Source organism: Periophthalmus magnuspinnatus, chromosome 5 (assembly GCF_009829125.3).
Source record: "Periophthalmus magnuspinnatus isolate fPerMag1 chromosome 5, fPerMag1.2.pri, whole genome shotgun sequence".
Taxonomy (NCBI): Eukaryota; Metazoa; Chordata; class Actinopteri; order Gobiiformes; family Gobiidae; genus Periophthalmus; species Periophthalmus magnuspinnatus.
The window spans coordinates 4,203,020-4,229,280 of record NC_047130.1 but is presented as its reverse complement, the minus strand read 5'-3'; the positions used below and the strand labels follow the sequence as shown (position 1 = coordinate 4,229,280).

Here is a 26,261-nt window from a genome sequence, read left to right as displayed (position 1 = left end):
AAATACAAAATAAAACAAGACAAATTCTCTCAGTTACGTTTTGAATTTAGTTAACACGCCCAAAATTCCAACTTAATTAGACCTTCAATTAAATTCCAACTTTCATATTCTGGAGAAATGAAAGTGAAAGTGGCCATGCCCAGTCCGCGCGCCTCTGTCTGCTCGGTGCACATTATTCTGGGCTGGAGCCTTTCCCCGTGTCCTCGTTGGTAGTGTGCTAATAGTAATAACCAACGCAGACATGAGCTTATGGAATCAAGAGGACTCAGTGCGTCCCTGCATTGACCTCATAGACTCGCTCCGGTCTCTGGGAGTGGAGCAGGACCTGGCGCTGCCCGCTGTCGCCGTCATCGGAGACCAAAGCTCGGGGAAGAGCTCTGTGCTGGAGGCGCTCTCTGGAGTGGAACTACCAAGAGGTGCTGTTAGGTCATATCATGCCACTTTAGTATTATTTTTTGCAGTACTGTATTGTGTAAATCAATCAAATAGCCTATGTGCTTTTATGTTAAGCCTAAATAAAAGTAAACAACATATGCAAGTTGTTAAAAGTCACACCAAAAATACAAACACACTGCTACAGATTGAGCTGAAGTCATCCTGTGGGTCACTTAGCCTACTTACTCAAATATTTAATGACTATTTTCACAGTAACCCGTTGCACTGTTACTAAGTATTGGCTCAGTAGGCCTATGTCACACCCAGCACTGTTTAAATGGTATGTACTAGACTGCACACTATTACTCTGCTTATGGCCTACTTTTACAGTTGGCTGTTTGGACACACCCTCTGCTAAAAAGGCCAAATATTGTCAACTGATATAGGCATATGGTAGTCAATTTGTAAACAGTCTAAAGGATATGTATTAGTCTGTTTATTCCACTTGAGATGTATTGAGCATCATTTTGGCTTTTCCATCCACCTGTGTGATTATAGGTCGAACATATCCCCTTGTGCTGAGGATGAGGAGAACCAAAGAGGAGGATGGTTGGTGTAAATGAGGTGCTGGGAAGAAACCCAAACTTGTGCCCTCAGGAAAGGACTGTATTTAGGACTAGTTTAGTATCCACAATCTCCCCAGGTTGTTCGGCAAGAACAAAGTGACCAGACGCCAATCCTCACTCTACCACTCTTTATTGAAGTTGTGTTTATGGTTTATGCTCATATTCATGATTCATGCTCATAGTTGTCCATGGTTGCTCATGTCTGTTCATGGTTTCTAAAAGGCAGAAAATAAATGCTATGAATGTGATGAATGATACAACAAATTAAATATCAGATATGTGGTATTAATAAACATAACAAACATGTAAATACACAATATAGAATACAGAACGCATTAGAAAAAAGCTACAGATATAATACAAAGCAATAACGAACTAAGAGTCAGAGAATGGCACTTTCTCGCCTAAAGTACAAAATTCCAACTGTCCTTGAATGCACCACAGACGGCAGCAGAAAGCAGTGAAAATACAGAGGTCTGCCGGTCCGTGAATGCATCACTGGCGCAAGTTGCGTAACAGCAACGCGGACTAAGGAAACAGACCTAATTAAGGCTGGATTGACGCATATGAACTACAAATACTTATAATACTGAGATTAACTTACGTTCTCAAGGACACATGAACAATTGTAGATGAAGTAAAGGAAAAACATTTAAAGTTGGGAAGGAGAGCTGGTGCGACTGTCCCGAACACAACACTAACTACTACTAAAAAGTTCCGCTGGTGGCTGCTGAATTGTGATTGGTTGAGGAGTGAGAAGGGGTGGTTACTGATTGGTTGAGATGGTTGCTGGGCTGGATTATCTGAATAATAATGATAAAAACTGTGAAAACCTAATGCCTAAACCAGGAACGTCATAAACAAATTAAAACAAAACAGATAAAACAGATAAAATTACACTCTTGTTAACAGCCGCCCCCAACTTTGAGGAGCAAAGTTGCACAGTGTCAGTTAGGAACATCCTGTGGGAGAGAAGGAAGCCTTATGAGCTTGGCCACAGGTCTAGTATAAATCTTGTTTCCGACCTGCACTTGACAAGTGCGAACCCTGCCGTCGGTTCCTGGGAAAACGACTGTGACTTTGCCAACAAGCCACAGAGCACGCGGGAGCTGCTGATCCACAATAAGAACAATGTCACCAACACTGATGTCCTCAAGGTCACGATGCCACTTAGAGCGATTCTGAAGGGATGGTAAGTAGTTCCTGATGAAATGGATCCAAAACTGGTCCGATAAGGCTTGACAGTGTCTCCATCGGCGGCGGCTAAGGAGCTCTGTGTCTGGATACACCACCTGCGGAGTGGATGAGTCTAGCCGCCCCATCAGCAACATGTTGGGAGTGATAGGATCTGGATCTGCCACATCTGAAGAGGTGTAACCGAGGGGTTTTGAGTTGATGATGCTCTCTACTTCAGTGAGGATGGTTCTCAGAACTTCTTCAGTGACTGTCTGAGAGCCCAGTATTGTGTGCAGTGCTGACTTGATGGAGCGGATTTCCCGCTCCCAGGAACCACCAAAATGAGGAGCACTTGGTGGATTAAAACGAAAGTGGATTTGCTGGCTTGCAAGTTGAGACTGAAGATCAGGGGCAAGTGCATTGAAGGCTTCCTGAAGTTCTGAGCTGCCACCTTTAAAGTTGGTGCCTTGATCAGATAGTAGCTCGTGAGGCTTGCCCCGTCTGGAAATGAAGCGCCGTAGGCTCATGAGGAATGAATCAGTGTCCATGCTGGCCAGCAGATCTAGGTACACTGCGTGTGTGGTGAGACATTTGAATATTATGCCCCATCTTTTTTCATTGCGCCTCCCAACCTTGATGAGAAAGGGTCCAAAACAGTCCATCCCAGTAGAGTAAAACGCTGGCTGGTGTAGGCGTAAGCTGGAAGGTGGGAGGTCAGCCATTTTAGGAATGATGGGTTGACCCCGCCATTTACGACATTCTGAACAGTTATGCTGATGTTTGCGGACTGCTTCTCTGCCACGCAAAATCCAGAACTTTCTCCGAAGTTCAGCAAAAACTCTTTCTGTACCTGGATGGGCCAGCTTGTTGTCATAATCTGCAATGATCAATTTGGTGATGAGATGATGAGGGTCAAGAACAATGGGGTGTAATGTCTCTGAGCTGAGGGAGTCACAGCGTCTTAGTCGGCCCCCAACCCTGATCAACTGAGTCTCTGGATCATATTCTGGAGCTAAAGTGAGGAGTCTACTGCTGGATGGAATGGGCTTTTGGGAGGAAAGAAGAGCAAATTCTTCGGGAAAGCATTCACTTTGCACCTGTCTGAGGAGTGACAGTTCAGCGTGTCTGAATGATTCAGCAGTAGGCTTGGGATCTGTGGCCGCCCCGTGACATACTCTGACTGTAGCCTCTAGTAGCTCTTTGAAGTTGTTAAACTGGCTGGCCTCAGGCAGAGATGGGTGTGAGAGAGTAGTGATGAGGCCACAGAACTTTGCCTTCCGCAGCTCGACTGGATCATCGGGGCAGGATATCACTGGAGAAGGAGGCCATGATGATTCACTCTCTCGAAGGAAGGAGGGTCCGTTACTCCAGCGGCTGTGACCCTGTATCTGTGAGAGTGTCAATCCGCGGGTGATATCATCAGCGGGGTTCTCACTGGAGTGGACATAGCGCCATGAGCTGCACTCTGTTAGCTCCTGGATATCTGCTACCCTGGCACCGACAAAAACTTTATAGCGGCATGAAGGAGACTGCAGCCAGTTCAACACTGTCATAGAGTCGGTCCAGTAGGTGACAGATGAGATGGGGACAGTGAGCTCTCGTTTCAGAACTGCACCAAGCTGAGCACCGGTATGGGCAGCGCAAAGTTCCAGCCTTGGAATGGACTGCTGGCGAACTGGGGCAACACGTGAACGGGCAGCAAGGAATTCCACGTGGACTTCACCTTTACTGTCGACGGTGCGTAGGTACGCGACAGACCCATATGCTCTTTCTGACGCGTCTGAGAAGATGTGGATGCTCTGAGTTGCGGATGCGAGGTCTGTATCCGAGTAGACATAACAGCGATTGATGGAGATACTGGGTAGGATATGAAGCTCACTCACCCAGGCATCCCACAGGTGAAGCAAGTCCTCAGGAAGGTGAGGATCGTCCCAGTCACGTTTCTTCCGCCAGAGGTTCTGCACCAGGATCTTTGCTCGGGTAGTGTAGGGAATAAGCAGTCCTAGGGGGTCATATTGTCTGGCTAGGACTCGATATATGTTGCGCATTGTGGGCAGAGGCTGTTCCGTGTGGCGGAGACGATATGTGATGGTGTCAGTTCTGCAGTGCCAGTGCAGCCCCAGAGTTCGCTCTGGAGGGTCTACACCGTCCATGGATAGCCACAGTTCTCTACTTTCTGACTTGAGCTCAGGTGGCATATTACTGATGATGTCTGGAACATTGCTGGCCCACTGTCTCAGTTCAAAGCCACCAGACTGGAGGAGAGCCTGTAGCTTAGTGACAAGCTTTTTTGCTTCTTTAACAGATGAGAAGCTTTGAAGAAGATTATCCACATAGAAACAGTTCTCAACTGAATGTCGAGTATCTTCATCAGGACTACTGTGATCGAAGACATGCTTTTGGAGGGCAAAGGTTGCGCAGCAAGGACTACAAGTGGTGCCGAAAGGAAGAACCTGCCATTGGTAGATGTCCGGCTTGGAGCTGCGGTTCATATCCCGCCAGATAAAGCGGAGGAAGGGTTGATCTTCTGGCAAAAGGCGAACCTGATGAAACATTCCCTTAATGTCACTGCTTACTGCAATGGGGTACTGTCTGAAACGGAGCAGGACCCCGAGAAGAGTGGCGCCTAATGTGGGCCCTGGAAGCAAATGTTCATTAAGGTTGTTGTTTTGGAAAGTGAACGAACAGTTAAAGACAATGCGGTCTTTGCCATTGTGATGGACCATGTGATGTGGAATATACCAGGAACTAATGCTCTGCTCTGCAGGTGAGGTGATCTTTCTGATGTAACCTGAGTCTAACAACTTTGTGATCTCCTGTTTATAGGAATCTGCTTTGGCGGGGTCTCTGGAGAGGCGGATCTCTGTACCACGCAGGTGACCCATGACTGCTTCCTTTCGTGCATTGAGGGGGGGAAGTCCTTCTTTCCACAGCAGGGGGGTGGCATATCTGTTGACGCTGTCAACTTTGGTTCTGGTTGTTTTCTCCTCAAGAAGTTTGATGGCTGCGTTGTCCTGCTTTGATCTAGTGATCAGCTTCTCATTGCAGTATGGTAAAATGTCCATCTGCCACAATCTGGAGACGTGGCTGAGTAAGTCGGCAGATGAAGGGGCTGTGTTTATGAGGAGACACTGAGGTGTGGAGGACTGGTGCAGCAGGACTTTGGCAGGACCTTGTAGAGTCCATCCAAGGCGCGTCTTTAGTGCAGCTGGACCCCCTGGTGGTCCTAAGCGCACACGCTCAACTGGTGTGAGGAGATGAGGGTAATCTGAACCGATGAGGAGTAGTGGCTGAGCTTGGCTGAAGGAATGGAGTGGGAGACCTTTCAGGTGGCGATATGTTTTTTGAAGAGCCTCGGCAGGATGAGAATGCTTAGAGAGCCCGAGCTCAGTTGCTGTGAAGGCTCTACGTATGAGAAAGCGTTTCTGAGGATGGATAGCGGATGATATGCTGAAGGACACTGACCTGCCTGACACAGTAGTGAGGTCTTGACGTATAGTCTTAAGTGCCAGGTCTTCCTTTTGACCATGAAGATGCAGCTCTTGGGCAGCACCATGGAGGATGATTGTGCGCTCCGAGCCATCATCTAGAATGGCATAAGTTTCAAGGCTGTGCTGGCCATTGTGGAGGATAACTTTGACCATTTTCAGGAGAACACAGCTGCTTCTGCGATCTGGATCTAAGTAATAAGTGACCGGTTGCACACCTGGAACTGATTGCTCTGGTTTACCTGCAGTGGAAGAGTTGACTTCATGGAGAATATCGAGATGGGTTTGACTGCACTGGTGGCACTTGGCCTTGAGATAGCACTGAGATGCTAAATGGTTTCTGCCACATCTCCAACAACGCCTCCCTGTTTTGATCCAGGCAGTTCTTTGTTCAGTAGAAAAGTTCTTGAACTCTGGACATTGATTGAAATAGTGTTGCATGTTATTACAATAGGGGCAGTACTTCTTGGGCTGCTCTGGCAGTGAGGTAAACTGAGGTCGCACCTGCGATGGAGGCTTTGGGGAGGTAGGAGAAGGATCAGAGCCAAGTAATACTGTGGTAGGGCGTACACTGGGTCTCTGCAACTTGGGCTTCATAACTTTCTGACGGTCATCTCGTAAGGGGCGCGAGTGATGAGGTGGAGCATACTCATCCTGAACACGGACTTCATACTCAAGCCAGTCAGAAAAGTCCAGGAGTGTGGGTATAGGGGTGCGAATAGGATCGATGAAACGTTTGAACTGTGCCCTCAGTTCGTGTGGCAGTTTGGACAGAAGACGTGAAGTGTGTGACCCACATTCCAACTCTGCCCTGCCCTCTCTTCCTAACTGCTCCAACATTCCTACGAGTGCTCTAACCTTGAGCCCGAAGTGACGGAACCCACGACTGTCGCCACTTCTGACTGGAGGCTCGGCTAGGACCTCATTGATACGCTGTAATGCCAGTTTGTGGGGCTGTCCATACATTTCTGTGAGTGAAGCCATGGTCTTGGAGTAGGGGGCTGAACTGTTACTATATGAGTCGGCTATGAGGAGAGCATCTTCTAGCTTGAGATGATCAACTAAGATTTGATATTTAAAATGCTCAGTAGCATCTTTGGGCAAGATATTGTCCAGGGCGATCTTAAGGCGGGCAAACTGACGTGGGTCATCATCAGTAAACAGGGGAATATGAGGCTTTGGCCCTCTGTATGAGGTCTCAACAGTAGGTGGCACTGGAGGGGGCGTGTATGGCTCAAGATACTCTGGAGTGGCATGTAGCCTTGAGTTGTAAGAGGAAAGATATGAGACAGGAGGAGGAGGCAAAGATTCATCTGTAGGAGAAGGAAAATATGAGACAGGAGGAGGAGGTGGAGGCAATGGATAATCTGACGGAGGAAGAAGAGGTGCATCAGGCCATGGTGGTGGAGGAACATCCACAGGACCTCTACTGTAGCTATGAGGGGTGGAAGTGCACTCCGGAGAATGATGTGGTAGATGTGATGCTGCGCTGCTCTCAAACTGAGTAGACTGCCATTGACTTGACTGATGAGGCCAAGGACCAGAGCCCAGAGAGAGGGAGCTGAAGAGAGATTGCATCTCTCGCTTGATCTGAATATTGTCCTCTTTCATTTCCCGTAGAGCTGATAGGACTGCCTCGGAGTTGAGGGTTTGTGGCGCAGGTCTCTCTTGTGCTGGAGAAACAGGTGATACAGGAGGATGAGGAGCTGCTCCCTCGGTGGAGTGGTCACGGAGTGTGCCGGAGTCGAGTTGACGTCTTGGGAGAGACACCAGGAAATCATCGAGATACCGGGGACGACGGACATCACGACGAGGACGAGACATGATTGGACTGAGGAAACTGCGGATCCGGCTCGAAGGACCATGTAAATGAGGTGCTGGGAAGAAACCCAAACTTGTGCCCTCAGGAAAGGACTGTATTTAGGACTAGTTTAGTATCCACAATCTCCCCAGGTTGTTCGGCAAGAACAAAGTGACCAGACGCCAATCCTCACTCTACCACTCTTTATTGAAGTTGTGTTTATGGTTTATGCTCATATTCATGATTCATGCTCATAGTTGTCCATGGTTGCTCATGTCTGTTCATGGTTTCTAAAAGGCAGAAAATAAATGCTATGAATGTGATGAATGATACAACAAATTAAATATCAGATATGTGGTATTAATAAACATAACAAACATGTAAATACACAATATAGAATACAGAACGCATTAGAAAAAAGCTACAGATATAATACAAAGCAATAACGAACTAAGAGTCAGAGAATGGCACTTTCTCGCCTAAAGTACAAAATTCCAACTGTCCTTGAATGCACCACAGACGGCAGCAGAAAGCAGTGAAAATACAGAGGTCTGCCGGTCCGTGAATGCATCACTGGCGCAAGTTGCGTAACAGCAACGCGGACTAAGGAAACAGACCTAATTAAGGCTGGATTGACGCATATGAACTACAAATACTTATAATACTGAGATTAACTTACGTTCTCAAGGACACATGAACAATTGTAGATGAAGTAAAGGAAAAACATTTAAAGTTGGGAAGGAGAGCTGGTGCGACTGTCCCGAACACAACACTAACTACTACTAAAAAGTTCCGCTGGTGGCTGCTGAATTGTGATTGGTTGAGGAGTGAGAAGGGGTGGTTACTGATTGGTTGAGATGGTTGCTGGGCTGGATTATCTGAATAATAATGATAAAAACTGTGAAAACCTAATGCCTAAACCAGGAACGTCATAAACAAATTAAAACAAAACAGATAAAACAGATAAAATTACACTCTTGTTAACAGTTGGTGTGGTATTGTCACATATCACAGGAATGAATGTAACATAACTAAAACGATGATACCAAACCCTGAGGATGTGAAGACTAAAATTGAAGAAGGTGAATATTATCAATATGCTGAAACTATTTATTAGGCCTAATAGCTTAGTCCTTAAACTACTGCTTTGTGTGGAATTTTTTATAGTTATACCTTGGAACTTTTCTCTAACCAGTGAAGGCTTCCTTTGTCTGGATATTGCCTCATCTACTGTACCTAATCTGACACTTGTTGATCTACCAAGCTTACCCACCGAGCAAAACACTACAGTTCAGGTATTTTCACCAGTAAAAAGTAATGAGAGGATGGGTATTTGATAAAGCAGTGTTTTTCAAGTTATTCTTAGTTACGGCACACTTTTTTGGTTGTTTTTTTAAGGTATATTTACTGGTAATGTGAATATTGTCCATGCCTCTGTCCTTTCAGGTTGGTAATAGTGATTGTTTTTCCTTTTGGATCAGAAATTTGCCTGCATGGGACATCCAAAATGCTAAATTATTCAACTAAATCTGTAAATCCCTGAACTAATAATTGATAGATTTTTATTTATTTATAATTTTTTTCAAAGCACATCTAGCAATACCTCACGGTGCACTGGGTGAAAATCAATGAGTTAAAGAAAGACAAAAAAACCACACAACATGGCTACTCAAACTGGATGTTGATTGCTAAAGGGTAATCTGTCTTTATTAATGTCTCATTGCTCTTCAGTTTCAGACAACTTTATTAATACTACCAGGGGCAATTAATTTGAGCAGTCAAAACATATAGTAACAACCAAACATTCAACACATGAAGCAATTATGAATAAAGAGAAGCTCTGAGGTCAATGAAGCGCCAAAAAAAAACCACATTACATCTACAAGACTCATGTTTAAAAGGCAAATGGCAGTAGGTTTATTCCTATTCCATGTCAAATAACTATTTGTTTTTGAATAGGGAACAACATAGCAATGACCTGAGGGCAGTAAAGAAAACTCACCTTTTAAAATATGACTCTGTGAGCTAAGAGTCACATTGTTTTTTCTTGAAAATGTGTTAATTACAAAATTAACTTGTGAAGTTAATGCACATTTGAGATCCTATAGGTCCAGGTGTTGCAATGGGCTTGTTCTGTTTAATTTAATTTCTTGTAAATTTGCTTAATAATGTTTCAGATCAAATCTTTTCTCAAAAAGAAATATATTTTGGTGGTTGTTCCTTGTAATGTGGACATAGCTGAAGCAGAGTCTATGAAGATGGCAAAGGACGAGGACCCTACTGGACTCAGGACTTTAGGTAAAATATTTTTGTATTACTGTTTGATCTGTAAACTGTTAAACTTCAGCTTTCTTTTCTCACAGGTGTTTTGACTAAACCTGATCTGGTTGACAAACAAAGAGAAAAGGTTATTGTGGACATTGTGCAGAACAAGGTTCCCCCTCTTAATCAGGGATATGTGATAGTAAAATGCCAGGATGAGGGAGAGCAAAGTGTGAGGTACTCAATCAAGAGAGAAAAAGCCTTCTTCAGGGACCATGCACTTTTTAAGTAAGTGAAGATTTATTAACCCTTACTTCACTTAGAAGGTCTGTTGTGACACATTGTACATACCTGCTTATTTTTTGTGTGTCTTTGGACGGAGTATAAGGCTCATAATAAAAATACGACATTTAAGTCATAACATTTCGATGTTGAAGTCACAATATTACGAGAATAAAGTCTAAATATTATGAGAATAAAGTCGTAGTTAAAGTAATGACAGCATTTTATCAAGATGTAGGGGTGCAAAAGAACAGTGCTTATTTAAGTTAAAAGCTTAAATAAAACCTACATAACTTTATAGTGCTGGCCTTTTAAACATGAACAACTGCTGAATCATTTCCATGGGAGTGATTCTCATGCACCTCCGTGTGTAGTTTTTAGCAAATGTGGTTTTGACATATGACTGAGCAAATGTAGTCCTTCAGGTAAGGAACAGCAGTGTATTTAGCCTGCTATATTGACAGACTAACACTATATCTATATTTGATCAAAGGAAACTGTATGATGATGGCAATGCAACTGTACCTAAGCTGGCAGAAAGACTCACTCTGGAGCTGCAGCAGCATATTGAAGTGGGTAGATGCGAGTAGGGGAATTTAATTTGCAATGCATGTTTTATTGGAGTATATTTATTCCTTTTTTCTTTTAGAAATCACTTCCTATTCTGAAAGAACAGGTAAAAAATCACTTCCTTCAAGATAGTGCAGAGTTGAAGAGATATGGATTTGAATGCCCATCTGATGCAGCTGACAAACTGACTTTCCTCACTGATGTAAGTGTGCTATTCATTACCATGGTGGTCATATATGTAAATAATCTTCTTTTATATTGTAGAAAGTCACGATATTCACTGAGGACACCGGCGGATTTTTAACAGGAGAACTTCTGGAACTCATAGATAAGAAAATATTCAGTGAATGGAGATATATTGTACAAAACGCTGTAGACACATGTATGCATGGCACATTAAGAATTGAACCAAATTCAGTAATCTTACTGGGCCATTTTAACTTGCAGTCACTGGGACCTTTGAAGAGGAGGTGGCCCAGTATGAGCAAAAGCACAAAGACAGAATGCAGTCTGGCTTTATGAACTACAATTCCTTCAAAAGCATAGTCAAAGAGCACATTGGACTTCTGGAAGAGCCTGCAGTTTTGACACTCAAGGATGTGACAGGCATGTGACCCTTAGCAACGTTATCTGCTTTTATTGTACCGGTAATTATTTTGTTCATTTGTAATTACTTTTTTTTTCTTCTCTCAGATATAGTAAAAAAAGAATTGCAAGTGATAGTGGAGAACAACTTTGCTGCTTTTCCAAAACTCCAGATGAAATCACAGGTACATGAATGTTTTTTGGTCGATTGGGAACCTGTTCCATTTACAACAATGACTGGGGATGGTCTTTGATGTATTACTTTTATTCTTTGTCTTAGAATATAATTTCTGATGTCATTTTGACAAGGGAAAAAACAACAGAGTCCACAGTGAGGATGCAGTTTAAAATGGAACAGTATGTTCATTTAGGGGACAACATGTGCAGCAACACAAATAAAGAGGACATGCATGTAACTACCGACACCATCAGTAATAAGCGTCTAAACAACATGATGGTCCAGCTGAAATCATACTACCACGTAAGTCTCTGATAATATAACATTACGTATCCTCATTTACTGAAATGTCAAATGTATTCATGGGTGACTAAATTCACAGTCATTCAGCCAACTGCATTCAGAATAACATGTAAAAAGTGAAATATGTCAGTTTACATAGTAAAGGATTCTAATTGATTTCAGGATAAATTAATTATGAGTACAAAACAAAATACTTAATTTGACATAACAATTATATTCTTTGCACCAATCCAAGACTGCCTCTCAGCGGCTAGCAGGCCAGATCCCACTGGTGATCCGTTTCCAGATGTTGCAGGAGTTGTCCACTCAGCTGCAGAAGGAGATGCTGCAGATGGTTCAAAATAAGCCTGACACCGGTGTACTGCTCCGAGAGGACTCCAGTATTAGGAGCAAAAGAAACAAGATCCAAAGTCGCTTCAAACGTCTAACAAAAGCATGCATTTTGTTGTCTGAAGAAATTCCTAGAACAAAGTTGTACTAGCAGTTATAAGTCTTTAAACACATTTTTGTTACTTGAATTTTAAAGATACGATACATAGCTTGTACTCTTGGTGGTTTAGGAAGGAATCACGATCTCAACTGAACTTTTGTTGCAAGAGCCTCAACCTGCATATAAAGGACACATACAGGTTTTTCCTCCTTTGCAGTATATGAACAGACCATGCTCAGAAAGATCAGAACCTCTAAAGTTCACTCACTGACAGTCTTCTCCACAGAGATCAAGGCAAGGCAAGGCAAGTTTATTTGTATAGCACAATTCGTACACAAGGTAATTCAAAGTGCTTTACAGAATAAGAAACATTAAAATCACACAAATCAAAACATAAATAATCACAAATAATCATCATAAAATTAACATTAAAAGTGAAGAGTGCAGAATAAAAACCTTTCAGTCATATGCACAGCTAAACAGAACTGTTTTGAGCCTGGATTTAAACATTGGCAAAGTAGAAGCCTGTCTCACATCTTCAGGAAGACTGTTCCAGGTTTTAGCTGCATAAAACTTAAACGCTGATTCTCCATGTTTAGTCCTGACTCTGGGCACCAGCAGGAGGCCGGTCCCTGAAGTCCTCAGAGTGTGAGATGGTCCATATGGCACCAACATGTCGAAGATATACTGTGGACGTAGGCCATGGAGAGATTTATACACAAGCAAAGCTGCTTTAAAGTCTATTCTTTGAGCTACAGAAAGCCAGTGCAGAGACCTGAGCACAGGACTTACGTTCTCGTACTTCCTGGTTCTAGTCAGGACCCGAGCAGCAGCGTTCTGGATGTACTGCAGCTGTGTTAAGGCATGTTTGGAGAGGCCAGTGAGCAGGCCGTTACAGTAGTCTAACCTACTGGACACAGATGCATGGATAAGTCTCTAAGTCTGGCTTTGACAGTTTACCTTTGATTTTTGCAATGTTTTTTAGGTGGTAAAAAGCTGCAGATGTTATTGATTTGATGCGGCTGTTAAAGTTCAAGTCTGAGTCCATTATTACCCCTAGATTTCAAGCACAGGCAATGACTCACAACTGTACCGTCTAAACAAAATAAATAAATAAAATACATTTCAATTATTTTGTTATAATTTCATATGTTAATTGCTGATCAAAGAAGAAGCAATGTAAAGAAGCAATGCATTAAAATAGTTTAACATTTATTTCAACATTTGAAGAGAGTTTATGGTCTGAGGTGTGGACCTTCCCCCTGTTCTCCTGTCCGTTAACTCCGGTACAGTCTATAACCTGGAACCTACAAAAACAGTTCACAAAATAAATAATTAATGAGGCATGTAGAAGTCAGTTATTATACACACCTGATCTGCACTGAAGCTGAAACATAAACAGAGAAAATAGTCAAATTCAAAGACTGATCCACTGAACAGTAAGAGATATTGCATATTCTGAATGACATTAAAGTTTAAGCTTCATTCTCTGACAAAAACACAATAATTGTAAAGCATCCTATTTAATCACAAGGACTGGAAGACATGAATTACTCAAAGAGCAGAGCTTAGAGCTTTTTGGCATTTTTTTGGTTGTTTGTTTTTTCACACAGAGAGATATTTCAGATAGAAACTCATAGGTGCACGTTGGCTTGTTGAGCAAACACTTTTCCAATCAGTCATATTGGCCTAATAATGTAATTACTGCAGCCAAAGTAGCAAAACACATGCACTGTCTTTGAATTAAATTAGTAAAATGTATTTGTCTACAGTCTATGTGTTTGTTATATGATTAAATATGCTAATGTGACCCATTTGTAACCACTCCACAATGCTCATTTTTTGCCTATCTTGGGTTATGCTCACTTGATGCAGTTTTGATAATGAACAATGAATAAATAAAAATAAATAAAGAGATTTTTTGGCAACTTTGACTATAGATTTGGATCAGCTCATTTCAATTTCCCTAGCATTTAAAATGTTCAAACACCAAGATGCACATATATTTCATTTCTCAGCAAGTTCAATTTTGTTATGTTGCTGCATTTGCCAAATAACCTCTATATGTGGTCTATAAGCTGAATGTGCTGATGATCTTATTAATGGATCCAGACTCACTTCACTTCAGGTCTGACAAAAGCATGCATTTATAGCAGCAGTATTTAGGCATATAATAGTAGTAGTAGTTCAGATTCAGAAAACATTATTGATCCCAGAGGGCAATTCATTTTTAGCATTCTCAGCAGTTCTCACTTCTCACATACATGCAAACACACACAGTGTGTCAGTCCATTACAGTCCACAAGTGGAACTCAAAGCACAATTGTCATGATGCTTGCATTTCCTGTCCTCCTGTGTTCTTCCCCCCTCCCCTACCTGTCTGCCTGGAGCTGGGTGGAGTTCCTGACTCCTCCCGCGCGCACCTGGAGCGCATCAGCGCAATCACCTCTACCGCTGGGGAGCTTAAGATGGACGAGCTTCAGACACTCGGTGCCAGACCGTCCGCGTGTCAACGTGACTACTCTTGCTTTGTTTTTGCATTTTGTCATTTTGTCCTTTTCGATGCTCATTGGATTTTTGCTACTCTCCAGGTTCCTGCTCTCCTGCTAGTTCCTGCTCCTGCCTCTGCACCCCAGCTTAGTGATGTAAAACCGAAACCTCATGAAACGTTGAACCACTTTGAGACAACTGCACTGAAAATGACACACTGCTTCGAATCATTTGACACAGTCAGAAGAGCGACACCTGCTGGATTTGTCTGTAATGCATTTCTGTGGATGTGACGTAAAGCTTTTGTGAACCTCGCTTACTCCCTTCCTCTAATCCCCACTCCCCTTTTCTGTGACTTTTGTCTGGATGAATTTTATCACTTCCATTTTATTTATATTCTCTTATAACTTATGTTTATTATGAAATTGTTTTACATTATTTTGTGTCAACTTGTGTTTAAATTAAGTTGCTTTTCCCACTTTGGCGCAACTCATGTTTTTAAATATGCTGTATCAATAAAATGGCTACTTTCTAATAAAAAAAAACAAAAACTTTTCAAACTGGTGTCTGTGTCCTATACTTATGTTTGTATTAGTTTTACTCTGACTTGGCCAACTAAAGAGTTTACAGCTACAGAGGTGTTTTGGAAAAATTGGAGAATAAAATGATGTGGTTAAGTAACTGGGATAATGATTGTGCAACTGTAGTTTTTCTGAAATTGGAACATTTTTGGAAAAGGTGTCAGGGGTGTGAGTGGGGGAAATGTGAGATAAGGTATTTGTAAATTCTGGCTTATTAAGTCAAAGTGCTCCCATGCACATGACCATGCTCTTTTTGGTGGCAACAGCTGTCCCTCCATATCTCTTCCTTACTGTGACACTCGCACTCTTTCAACCACTCAAACTCACTCTCAACACTTACATATCACTGACCTAAAACTATGACTATGTATCTTATATAGGCCTAGGTGTGTGTTGATGTGAATCTGTGTATGTGGTGGAGTGTATCTTGTAAGTGTTATGTAATATGTCACCAAGTGTATATAAATGTATCTGTACTAGGTGTAATCTATTCTTACCTGCTTTAAGATAAACTTTCCCTTATTGAATAACTAGTATAGTGTTAGAAATGTGTCAACAAAATCTCCTCTCAAAACCCACAGTTCTTGGGGGGATTCAGACTCTTAGCTCTGACACAATTACAAACCACCCCCATCAAAATTCCCGCGAAGCAGCTTGAAACCGGAGCTCGACATGTATCTCTGACACTTCTGACGTAACGAGGCCTCGGTTTGACTGGTCACGTGATTTTTGGCGTGGTGAAGCGCGTATCGAAACAACGCTCAGCGACACTCGGTACAGAGGCTAGAGCGTAACATCTCTACCCCAGCTCCTTTACAGTCCACCCTTTGTCTTCGCCTCCTGGCCTGTCTTGGTCCCCGGCTTGCTCCTCGTCTCCTGCCCTGGGTCCTGCTCTCTGGATTACTCCTGCTCGGCTCGCCCTGGTCTCGTTCCGCTCCTGTCCTCGGTCCGATCCTGGCTTCCCGTCCCCGCTCTGCACTACGCCCGCCTGGTCTGCCTCCCGCTCCCTGCTCCCCGTTTGTGACTTATGAACTATTGACTTATATTCCTGCACAAATTGTGAATAAACACAGTGAACTTGCCCCGAGTCTGCACTCCTTGGTCCGCACCTGCACCTGCCATTACGACAACAATATAAGAACAATATGCATAATACAGTGCAAAACTTCAAGAAACACTACCCTTAGAATTCAGCAATTTAATAGCTGAGGGCACAAAAGAATTTGAAAAGCGATTTGTTTTCCGTATCGGAGCATAAAACCGACGCCCTGAAGGCATCATAATAAAGTCAGGAGCCAGAGGATGGAGGGGCTGAGCCAGGAGACACTGGGCTTGCTCAGCACCCGCTCCTCCCACAGAGAATGCAGCTCCCTCTGTTTAACCCTTGTAATTTTTTAGCAGTAATAATAATAATAATAATAATAATAATAATAATAATAATAATAATAATAATAATAATAATAATAATAATAATCATCATCATCATCATCATCATCATTCTGCCTGCATGGTGCTCAACGGTCACATCCTGCTCAGATACCGGAAGTAAATTTTCCATTCATTTTTCCCATAGACTTTTCGAAAAATTGAAATATTAAGAGTTCAAAGGCATCGCGGAGGCTAACCAGCTACGTGCTAACTAATAAAATACAAGATTCTGCGAAATGTTTTCATAACTTTGCGTTTATAAAGTTTCCGAAACCTAAAATTATAGGTCATGTGGTCATTAGTTACGTAGATGATTATGTCCGAGCAAGCATTCAACCATTTATTATTATTATTATTATTATTATTATTATTATTATTATTATTATTATTATTATTATTATTATTATTATTATTATTGTATTTATTTATATTATTATTTTTATTTTTTTTAAGTCAATGAGAAAACTGAATGTGATACTTAGTTCACTGTTGAGCTCCACTGGCTGGATTCAGGTGTCTCTGTCTAGGTTGTATTTCTGTAAAACGAAACTCTTTCTTTCTTTCACGAGTTAAAGAGGTAGCTTAGCTTTTTAAAGTAAAGTCCCATCTGATTTACTATCACAGAGCAGCCTAGACCCACCTGCCTTATAAAAACACCCAGTCTAGCCTTTTACTTCATCACATTTGCCAGTTATTTTAGACAAACTTTAGGTTTCCATTGTACATAATGAGAAACCTCGTGTAAGTTTCTGTTTCCTCTGATGGGCGGACGCTTTCTTCACACTCAGCCCGAGTCAGCGGTCTGAATTGGCAGACTGCAGTGTGGAATAGTAGCCTAGTTTTTTGACAAGTAAGTGTCAGCATGAGCACGCTAAATCAACACTACGAGGAGAAAGTGCGTCCCTGCATTGACCTCATAGACTCGCTCCGGTCTCTGGGAGTGGAGCAGGACCTGGCGCTGCCCGCTATCGCTGTCATCGGAGACCAAAGCTCGGGGAAGAGCTCTGTGCTGGAGGCGCTCTCTGGAGTGGCGCTGCCCAGAGGAAAGGGTTGGTATAATGATCTCCCCTCTCTCTTCTAGCCCAGAATAGCCCTCGTGTTATGTATTAATTGCATTTTAGGTTAATATTGTACCAACATACAAGTACCTGGATGTTCATCTGAACAACAAACTGGACTGGACTCACAACACAGACGCATTGTACAGGAAGGGCCAGAGCAGGCTCTATCTCCTAAAGAGACTCAGGTCTTTTGGAGTGAGAGGGCCACTCCTGAAGACCTTCTATGACTCTGTGGTGGCATCAGCGAACCAGTACGGTGTGGTCTGCTGGAACAGCAGCATCCCAGAGAGGGAGAGGAAGAAGCTGGACAAGGTCATCAAGAAGTCCAGCTCTGTCCTGGGCTGTCCTCTGGACTCAGTGCAGGAGGTGGGGGACAGGAGGGTCCTGGCTAAAGTCTTTTCTATGCTGGGCCATGAGTCTCACCCCCTGCAGGATGCTCTGTCTGCCCTGGAGAGCAGCTTCAGTGACAGACTGATTCACCCTCGCTGTGTGAAGGAGAGGTTTCGCAGGTCTTTCCTTCCTACTGCTGTCAGACTGTACAACGAACACTGTTAACACTGGACATGTGTCATTCAACTATACCCATGTGCAATACTGAATACCATGTAAATCCACTGAAATCACTTTACTGAGATTTATTCTGTTCATATGCCGCACTGCACTGTCACTCTTATTGTATGTAATAGTTTTTGTTGGTATTTTATATTTTGCTCTTAGAATCTATTTTTAGTTTATTTTTTAAGTCTATTTTTTAAATTATTTAAGCTATTATCTTGTTTTATTGCATGTTACAATTTTCCTGCTGTTCTTGAACTGTGCGGTGCAATAGTGGAATTTCCCCACTGTGGGACTAATAAAGGCATATCTTATCTTATCATCTGACGTAGGCTAATTAAATGTGACTAGACCAATAGGAGACTTTCACGTGAGAATCCCATTAAGATGGAGGACAGGTCAGAACTCTGAGCTGTCACAGTCTCAGACGGTGGGCAAGGCCATATGCCAAACTCAAAAAGGGAGATTCACTGTTTGTAGAAGAAATGTCCAAAATAAAAATCATCACCATTGACCTTTTTATTATGGATTGGGTCCACAAACTTATAATATGAATCTCGTGATTTCCTTTCAAGTCACAGTAATCACACCTTTGGAGTTTAATAGCCTAATGGCACCACTCTCTGAGCATATTGTGACAAACAATGTCACAATACTTTCATTTCTGCTTCTTTATGCTGATACAGAAGGCACTGTACTTTGCATCTGTCAGTTTAGAGGATGGGCCCAGTAATTATAGAGCTATTAACCATAGACCAGAACCAAAAATCTGCAATCTGACACTTAAACTGCAAATTATACCATACTCCCTCCAGCTCAGTTTTAAACTTCAGGGATTCTAGAAAGTACTGATGTCATTTGAACCCAAACTATTTGATGTTTCACTGTCAGACTGCAGATTTGTTGAAACCATTTAATGGTAACATCTCTATAATTATACTACTGGACTTGTCCATTGCTCTCCATTTTAAAATTAAATTATGACCCAGCTTGTTAGGCATATTTAAATATTTGACTATAGGAAAAGTGCCATGCATTTTCATTTTGGACACCGCAAATGGCCTATATGAAGTGACATTGTGTGTTGTATATAAATGCTAAATATAACCCTAGGCCATCTGAGCAGGAAACTATATGCATTACATTTAGTTTATTGTGAATTAACATATTCTAGTATCTATTCTGTTTCAACCATGACAGGAATTGTGACAAGATGCCCCCTTGAATTGAAGATGAAGCGAAAGAAAGCTGGAGGAGAGTGGTATGGAAAAATTAAATATCAGGATCATGAAGAAGAATTAGAAGATCCAGCAGATGTGGGAGACAAGATTGTAAAAGGTATGATTTGGATTAAACATCACAATTAACATGTTATTTACCCCGTGGTATATATTTTTTGTTTTATGAACTCCTAGCTCAGAACATTTTAGCTGGTACTGGGGTGGACATCAGTGAAGACCTCATCAGTTTGGAGATCGCCTCCCCTGATGTTCCTGATCTCACACTGATCGATCTTCCTGGAATCACCCGTGTAGCTTTGCAAGGCCAAAAAGAAAACATCGGAGAAACAGTAAAGCAATGTGTTTTGATTCAAGAGTCATTACGTTCATGCATCAACTTTTATTGCCATTAATCATACCTATTAATCATATTCTGTGAGGGCCGGTCGATTAATCGGTGGATGTGCATTGGTCGACTAAATCGTTTATGTAGATTATAAGGATTTATATGGGACAACAGCAGAGAGGAGAAGTTAGTGAGTTATCTGCAGATTACCTTTTTGGTATTTATATTTAAAAAGGCAGATTAAACTCATGATTCACAAGTTTAAAGTGCATATGGCAGGTTAGCCTACTTATTTAACTAAAACTTCATTATATTGAAGATTTTACTTAAAATTTTGTCTAGTTTCATCAACCTTTTAAATTTTGGTGAAGTTCAGGATTTGACATATGTAGAAGTAATTGTCACCTACCAACAATAATGTTAACATGGGCTAAAACCTGTCTAAATTGTCAGTGCATTGTCAGTGCGGATGGAATTTTCCATGTTGAGGACATAGGGATGACATATTCTAAAAATACATAAGCAATTTATATATAATATAAATTGCTTTTAATGTTTGATTTTATGTTGTAAATTTTGTGATATTTTATTCTTGTATGTATTGTGAAGCGACTTTGAGTATCTTGAAAAGCGCTATATAAATAAAATGTATTATTATTATTACTATTACTAAAATACCTGTCATATGCACTTTAAAGTGTCTAATGTCTAATCCAGGGGTGCCCAAACTTTTTTCACCGAGGGCCATATCTTTAAAAATATTCGACACGGAGGGCCACAGTGAATAATTCAGATGGTGCATGTAACATAGTTTTGACTTCATACTTTAAATAAGGCTTGAAATATTAACATTTGGTCTGTTTGGCAATGCAGTATTTAGGTTATATTGGTAGTATTATTCAAATTTGCCATAAAAAGTACTGGTTATGATCAATTGGGCCAGTTCGCTTGTAGGTTTGAGGGCCAAAAAAAATTGGTCAGAGGGCTGCATTTCGCCCCTGGGCCATAGTTTAGACACCCCTGGTCTAATCGATCAGCAGGACATGTCTTTAGTAAAAAATTTTTAGGCAACTATAACCCTACTTTCTACTAATACTGTATTGAGTTTAGGGCTGCAGAAGAAAACAGAATATATTGATGTTTCCAGACAGACATTCTATTACCTAAACAATGGCAACTTCTGTGGTTCGATGATTCAAATTGTGATTAATTGTGCAGCCTTATTTGACTTTACAATTGATTACAAAATTAAAATAAATTCAAAATGTAACACATGCATTGGGTACTTTTTAGATAAAGAGACTCATCTCACGGTTTATCAAAAAACAAGAGACAATCAGTCTGGTGGTGGTTCCTTGTAATGTGGACATAGCCACGACAGAGGCTTTGAAGATGGCCCAGGAAGTGGATCCCAATGGAAAAAGGACTTTGGGTGAAACACTTCAAAATAAATAGAATATATACTTAACCACTGCTCACTTGACTTACGCGTTCACTTTGTGTTTTAGGTATTTTGACTAAACCAGATCTGGTGGACAAAGGCACAGAGGAGACAGTGGTGGACATAGTACATAATGAGGTCATCCATTTGACAAAAGGGTTTATGATCGTCAGGTGTCGAGGTCAGCAGGAGATCACAGACAATGTGTCTCTGCCAGCTGCCATAAAATTGGAGGAGACCTTCTTTAGGGACCACGCGTTTTTTCAGTAAGTTTGTTGTTAAAGATGCACTTTGCAACTTTTCATGTGGACAGTCTGTCACCTGTTTGTGTCCATGGAGGTGTTATCTCTTTGCCTAGAATGCTCCACTATATATATATATATATATATATATATATATATATATATATATATATATATATATATATATATATATATATATATATATATATATATATATATATATACATATACATTATACTATTATGCATATACAATTGCATGTTTTTTGTTGTTAAAGAGGTACTTTGAGCTTACTGTGAGCAGGTTGTCTCTCCACAGATCTTACCTTAAACTTGGCCTAGTGGCATCACATGCTTGTCTCCAGAGATAGAAAAAGTTTAATACCATAATCTGGAACTTGCAGGAAAAGCAAAAACATCTAGACAAAGACAAACAGGTGGCGGAAAGTTACTTGGTGGACCTTTAATTATTGCTGTACTCATGGCATATCCATAACTGGAAGGTTGCACATCAAATCATTTAGAAGTAACAGAATATTGAACAAGCTGTTACAATATTCAGTACAATTATGTACACAATTTTATTTCTTTAAAGCACTCTATACAAGGAAGGATATGCTACAATCCCCAAACTGGCAGAGAAGCTTACCTTGGAGCTGGTGCATCATATTGAGGTGGGCTGTCGTTGACATATATATCATAATTAATCATGTTATAGATGTCTATAGATGTCTATCTTTTCAGACGTCTCTTCCTCGACTTGAAGAACAGATAGAAGAGAAACTGAACCAAACACGAGTGGAACTGGAGAAGTACGGTACTGGACCTCCATCTGATGTAGGAGAGAGGCTCATCTTCCTTATTGATGTAAGTAACTATGAATATAGGAATTTACTTGAAGGTACCTTCTTTCTTTTACACCTTTAGGCTGTTACACTGTTCATTTCAAGCACGCAGACACATTTTAAGAAAAATGCCGTATTTCATGAATTCAAGTACTTGTAAATGTGTGATATCAGTTGTAGTCTTAAACAGTAGTTCAAGCTTTTCCCATGATAATGTATTTAAAAAAAAATAAAATAAATTGGCCTTCTGAACGCAACTGGATCTAAACAAAGTCTAACAACCCCAAGACAACTCCAGGTATAAACCAGGTCTAAAACAGGAACACACCAATGCAAATCAGACTGTTTTATTACCTTTATACAGACAAGTTAGATATTGTACATGGAGAATCATTGCTTTTATAGACTGGTCCCCCTATCAGTTGTTACAACAAAGAGACAGGACTCAGGGAGCAGTTTAACAGTGTTTATTTTACAGTTTGTAAATGTGCACATGAAGGTAGATCAGATAGTAGAGAATGGGGTAGTTTGCAGTTGTCCAAGAGTAGTCGTGGGCAGTGGAGGAATCAGAGATGAGCAGTACCGGTAGAGGTGAGCAGGGTCAGAAGTTGTGAGGTTCGTACCAGTCGTGGAGAGCTGGGTCAGAGACAGAAGAGCTGAGCTGGTCCAGGAAGTGGGGTCTGATGACAAGCAAAAAACATCCAACTTAGAAATGAATGGCAAAATGCAAAAACAAGAATCTGAGCCAAGCAGCCCTGTACCACTGTGGATACAAGGACGATCTGGCACTGAGTATCAGGTCCTGGCTCCCTTTGTCCTCCCCAGGTGCAGCTTGATTGACAATTAGTTGCAGGTGTGCATGGGAGGAGCCTGAGTCTCTGCCCAGCTCCAGGCTTTGACACAGGGAGGGGGAAAACATTACAAAAACACGAGGCAAACTGGGATCTTGACATAGACGTAACCCCCCCCCCCCCCTTTTTTTTTTTTTTTACCTTATTTTAATGCATGCCCTTATTTTTTTGTTTTAATCATAGTTTATATTATTATACTTTGTTGTACACTGTATGTTTGTGAATTTTGTTCACTTACAGTGATTCTGATTCTAGTGACATGTTGAACTTATGTTGGTTCTCATAATAATATTTATGAACTGTGTGTAATATGGCATACTTGTCTGCATTACTTAAAACTTAATGCTCATGTTTCAGAAAGTGACAGCGTTCACTCAAGATGCTTTCAGTTTAACCACCGGAGATGAACTAAAGTGTGGAGACAAGCTCAATGTCTTTTCTACACTCAGGAAAGACTTTGCCAAATGGAATTATATTCTGGACCAATCAGGGAATAACTGTAGGTGTTATGATTCATTTGCTCTATGGAAGCAACACAGAAGTGACAATGTTCTTTTGCAGTTAATGAGAAAATTCAGAAAGAGGTGGACATCTATGAAGACATGTATCGGGGGAAGGAGCTGCCTGGATTTATTAACTATAAAACCTTCGAAGCCATGGTCAAGGAACAGATCAAGCAGTTGGAGGAACCTGCTATCAAAAGGCTCAAGGATACAGGAGGTATGGAGCTAACTATAGCAGTGATTAATTGAATAGTTTGGGTTCACGTGACACAACATTATACAATCCTTATATGTTAAAACATCAGCTGGACGGCACACCAGAATTATATAGTGGAATGTTTTGTTTTGCTGATGTTTTTTGACCTGGTTTATTGTGAATATCTCTGTAATTACCGGGCCTATCCACATAAAACAAAAACTGCCACAAAGTTCAACATATTTTCTATCTCTTCAGTAAACACAAATTCAATATTTTTTTTCTCAAAACAGGCTCAGAATGTGCTGCTATTGTCCCAACATTTGTGGATTTCTATTTTGGATATTTCTTTAAAAAAACGTATATATCCTATAGAGTTGCATCGGCCACTGCCCTCAAACTGAGATTATGACACAATGAAATTCTAGGACGTGAAGTTAATTTTAAAAAACCTCGGATTGACCTCAGATTAATGTTTAGTGCTTCGCTCATTAATTGAGCTGAAATCTGCAATGTTTTTCATTCCCTTGTGAGCATACTCACACCTTCATAAAGTATTGAAGTAGTGTGTACTTTGGATCCCAGGAAATTCTGTTACCATAAATACATGTAAACGTCTTGTAGTAGACGTTTCACAGTAGTAGACACAGTAGTAGATCTGACCTCTACTTTGACCAAATGTCTTACAGATTCTATTAGGAAGGTGTTCATACAGTTGGCTCAAAATAGTTTCACAGGATTTCCAAACCTTCTGAAAACAGCCAAGGTATTTATTTGCATTATAGGTGTGTCTCAATAAGGGTTACTTAATATTATACTGTGACATTTTCCCTGCCATCTTTGTTAGAACCAAATTGAATCGATTAAGGAGGAGAAGGAGACTACTGCAGAAGACATGCTGCGCACTCAGTTCAAAATGGAGATGATCGTCTACACCCAGGATAGGACCTACAGCTACAGCTTGAATAAGAGGAAACGAGAAGAGGATGAGGAGGAAGAAAGACGCCCAAAATTCCACAATAACAGGAGCACTGTCTACTATACGGAGAACAAGACAACTCTCCAAGAACTCATGTTACATCTTAAATCCTATTACCAAGTAGGTTATTTTCAATTGTAAATCTCTCCAGTTAAATACCTGACCCATACCCCAATCCTCCTGCAGGGCACCACTACAAATTATCTGTCACGTTTTAGTTATATCTTTTGCTTTTAGCTACATCCAACTTTTTGACATTTCCATCTTTTGCATCCTTCTTATAGCCCACTGTTGCCTGAGATTATATGTCAGCTAGTTTATCACATGCCATATAAATCAACATGGATGCAAAATATTTGATTATTAAACATATACAGATTCAAGTTTAAAGAAATATATGAAAAATCAACTTAAACTTCAACTTATGTTTTTCCCCTCATCATTGCTTTACTCAAGAGTTTGATTGATTCAAGCATGTTGGTCCTGTATTGTCCTGCATTTAAAGCTTGTAAGTTTCACATACTTACCTACCTGTCCCTGCCCGATTTATTTGTAAAGTTAAGACTCTAGGTTATACATGTAGGTTTTTGAATATATTTTTCTTGTCATTAAATAAAAATACATTAATGACAATACACTTCTTGTTATGGTGAAACTTCAATAGAGACAATGCTTATCAGTTCTGCATTTATGAACAGGAAGTGGATCCCAGTGGAGAGAGGACTTTGGGCAAATATACAAATTCAAATGTGCCTAAATGTAGAGTAATATTTTTGTTTTTTCCATAGATTGCAAGCAAACGTCTGGCAGACCAGATTCCGATGGTCATCCGTTACAAAATGTTGCAGGAGTTGGCTGTGGATCTTCAGAGGCAGATGCTGCAGATGCTTCAAGACAAGGACAATGTGGAGTTTCTCCTCAAAGAGGATTATGACATCGGTAACAAAAGAACTGTTTTGCAAAAGCGATATGAGCGTCTCCTGAAGGCTCGAGCACATTTAATTACGTTCTAGACATCACACATTATGTATATGACAGATGTGATGGAATCAGTACTCTCCATCCTTCAGCCTCAGCTAATTCAATGTATTCATTCATAACTGATAAAAATGGGCAAGGGTCATTGCAGTTTTTAAGTGTCTTCAGTATGTTTAAACCTAGTTAGCCTGGTGGTTATTTTGTGAAATTACTTATAGACAAAGTTTTCTAGAACTATTAAAAGGTTGAGTGAACTTTATTCAAAAGACATAAAAAATACAACAAGCTGTATAACAATTTCACTCTCCATTGCCAAAAGGGCTTCCTTGACTATTTTCATCATTGTCAGATTTGTCGTCATCTAAAGTGGAAAAATATATAAGTATATATGTATGGATTACATCAAATAAATAAATATGCATACACATATGTCTGTGTGTGTGTTTGCGCGCGTGTGTATATATATACAT

General features: G+C 40.8%; 2 protein-coding genes across 2 annotated transcripts; both read left to right on the top strand.

Moving 5' to 3' along the window:
• Positions 1-143: 143 nt before the first annotated feature.
• LOC117370535 (interferon-induced GTP-binding protein Mx-like) lies at positions 144-13,676 on the top strand. Its single transcript, XM_033965981.2, has 13 exons — positions 144-416; positions 934-992; positions 8,461-8,548; positions 8,634-8,761; positions 9,644-9,764; positions 9,830-10,016; positions 10,504-10,582; positions 10,660-10,782; positions 10,845-10,962; positions 11,028-11,186; positions 11,274-11,350; positions 11,446-11,646; positions 11,882-13,676. Exons 1-13 carry the CDS (start codon positions 242-244, stop codon positions 12,125-12,127), a joined length of 1,761 nt encoding a protein of 586 aa, XP_033821872.2. The 5' UTR covers positions 144-241; the 3' UTR covers positions 12,128-13,676.
• Positions 13,677-17,333: 3,657 nt separating this feature from the next.
• LOC117370532 (interferon-induced GTP-binding protein Mx-like) lies at positions 17,334-26,215 on the top strand. Its single transcript, XM_033965978.2, has 12 exons — positions 17,334-17,624; positions 19,392-19,529; positions 19,607-19,761; positions 21,051-21,189; positions 21,266-21,464; positions 22,035-22,113; positions 22,184-22,306; positions 23,493-23,634; positions 23,697-23,855; positions 24,524-24,600; positions 24,682-24,933; positions 25,602-26,215. The coding sequence occupies exons 1-12, from the start codon at positions 17,438-17,440 to the stop codon at positions 25,824-25,826; spliced, it is 1,875 nt and encodes a 624-aa protein (XP_033821869.1). The 5' UTR covers positions 17,334-17,437; the 3' UTR covers positions 25,827-26,215.
• The last annotated feature ends 46 nt before the right edge of the window (positions 26,216-26,261 follow it).

Excerpts from the sequence above, each read along its gene's own strand:
- LOC117370532 (XM_033965978.2), top strand. The coding sequence starts at position 17,438 with ATGAGCACGCTAAATCAACACTACGAGGAGAAAGTGCGTCCCTGCATT. Across the intron at positions 21,465-22,034 it reads AGGGACCACGCGTTTTTTCA|CACTCTATACAAGGAAGGAT; the intron begins GTAAGTTTGTTG and ends ATTTCTTTAAAG. Across the intron at positions 22,307-23,492 it reads GGCTCATCTTCCTTATTGAT|AAAGTGACAGCGTTCACTCA; the intron begins GTAAGTAACTAT and ends CTCATGTTTCAG.
- LOC117370535 (XM_033965981.2), top strand. The coding sequence starts at position 242 with ATGAGCTTATGGAATCAAGAGGACTCAGTGCGTCCCTGCATTGACCTC. Across the intron at positions 11,351-11,445 it reads AACTCCAGATGAAATCACAG|AATATAATTTCTGATGTCAT; the intron begins GTACATGAATGT and ends TCTTTGTCTTAG. Across the intron at positions 11,647-11,881 it reads AGCTGAAATCATACTACCAC|ACTGCCTCTCAGCGGCTAGC; the intron begins GTAAGTCTCTGA and ends CACCAATCCAAG.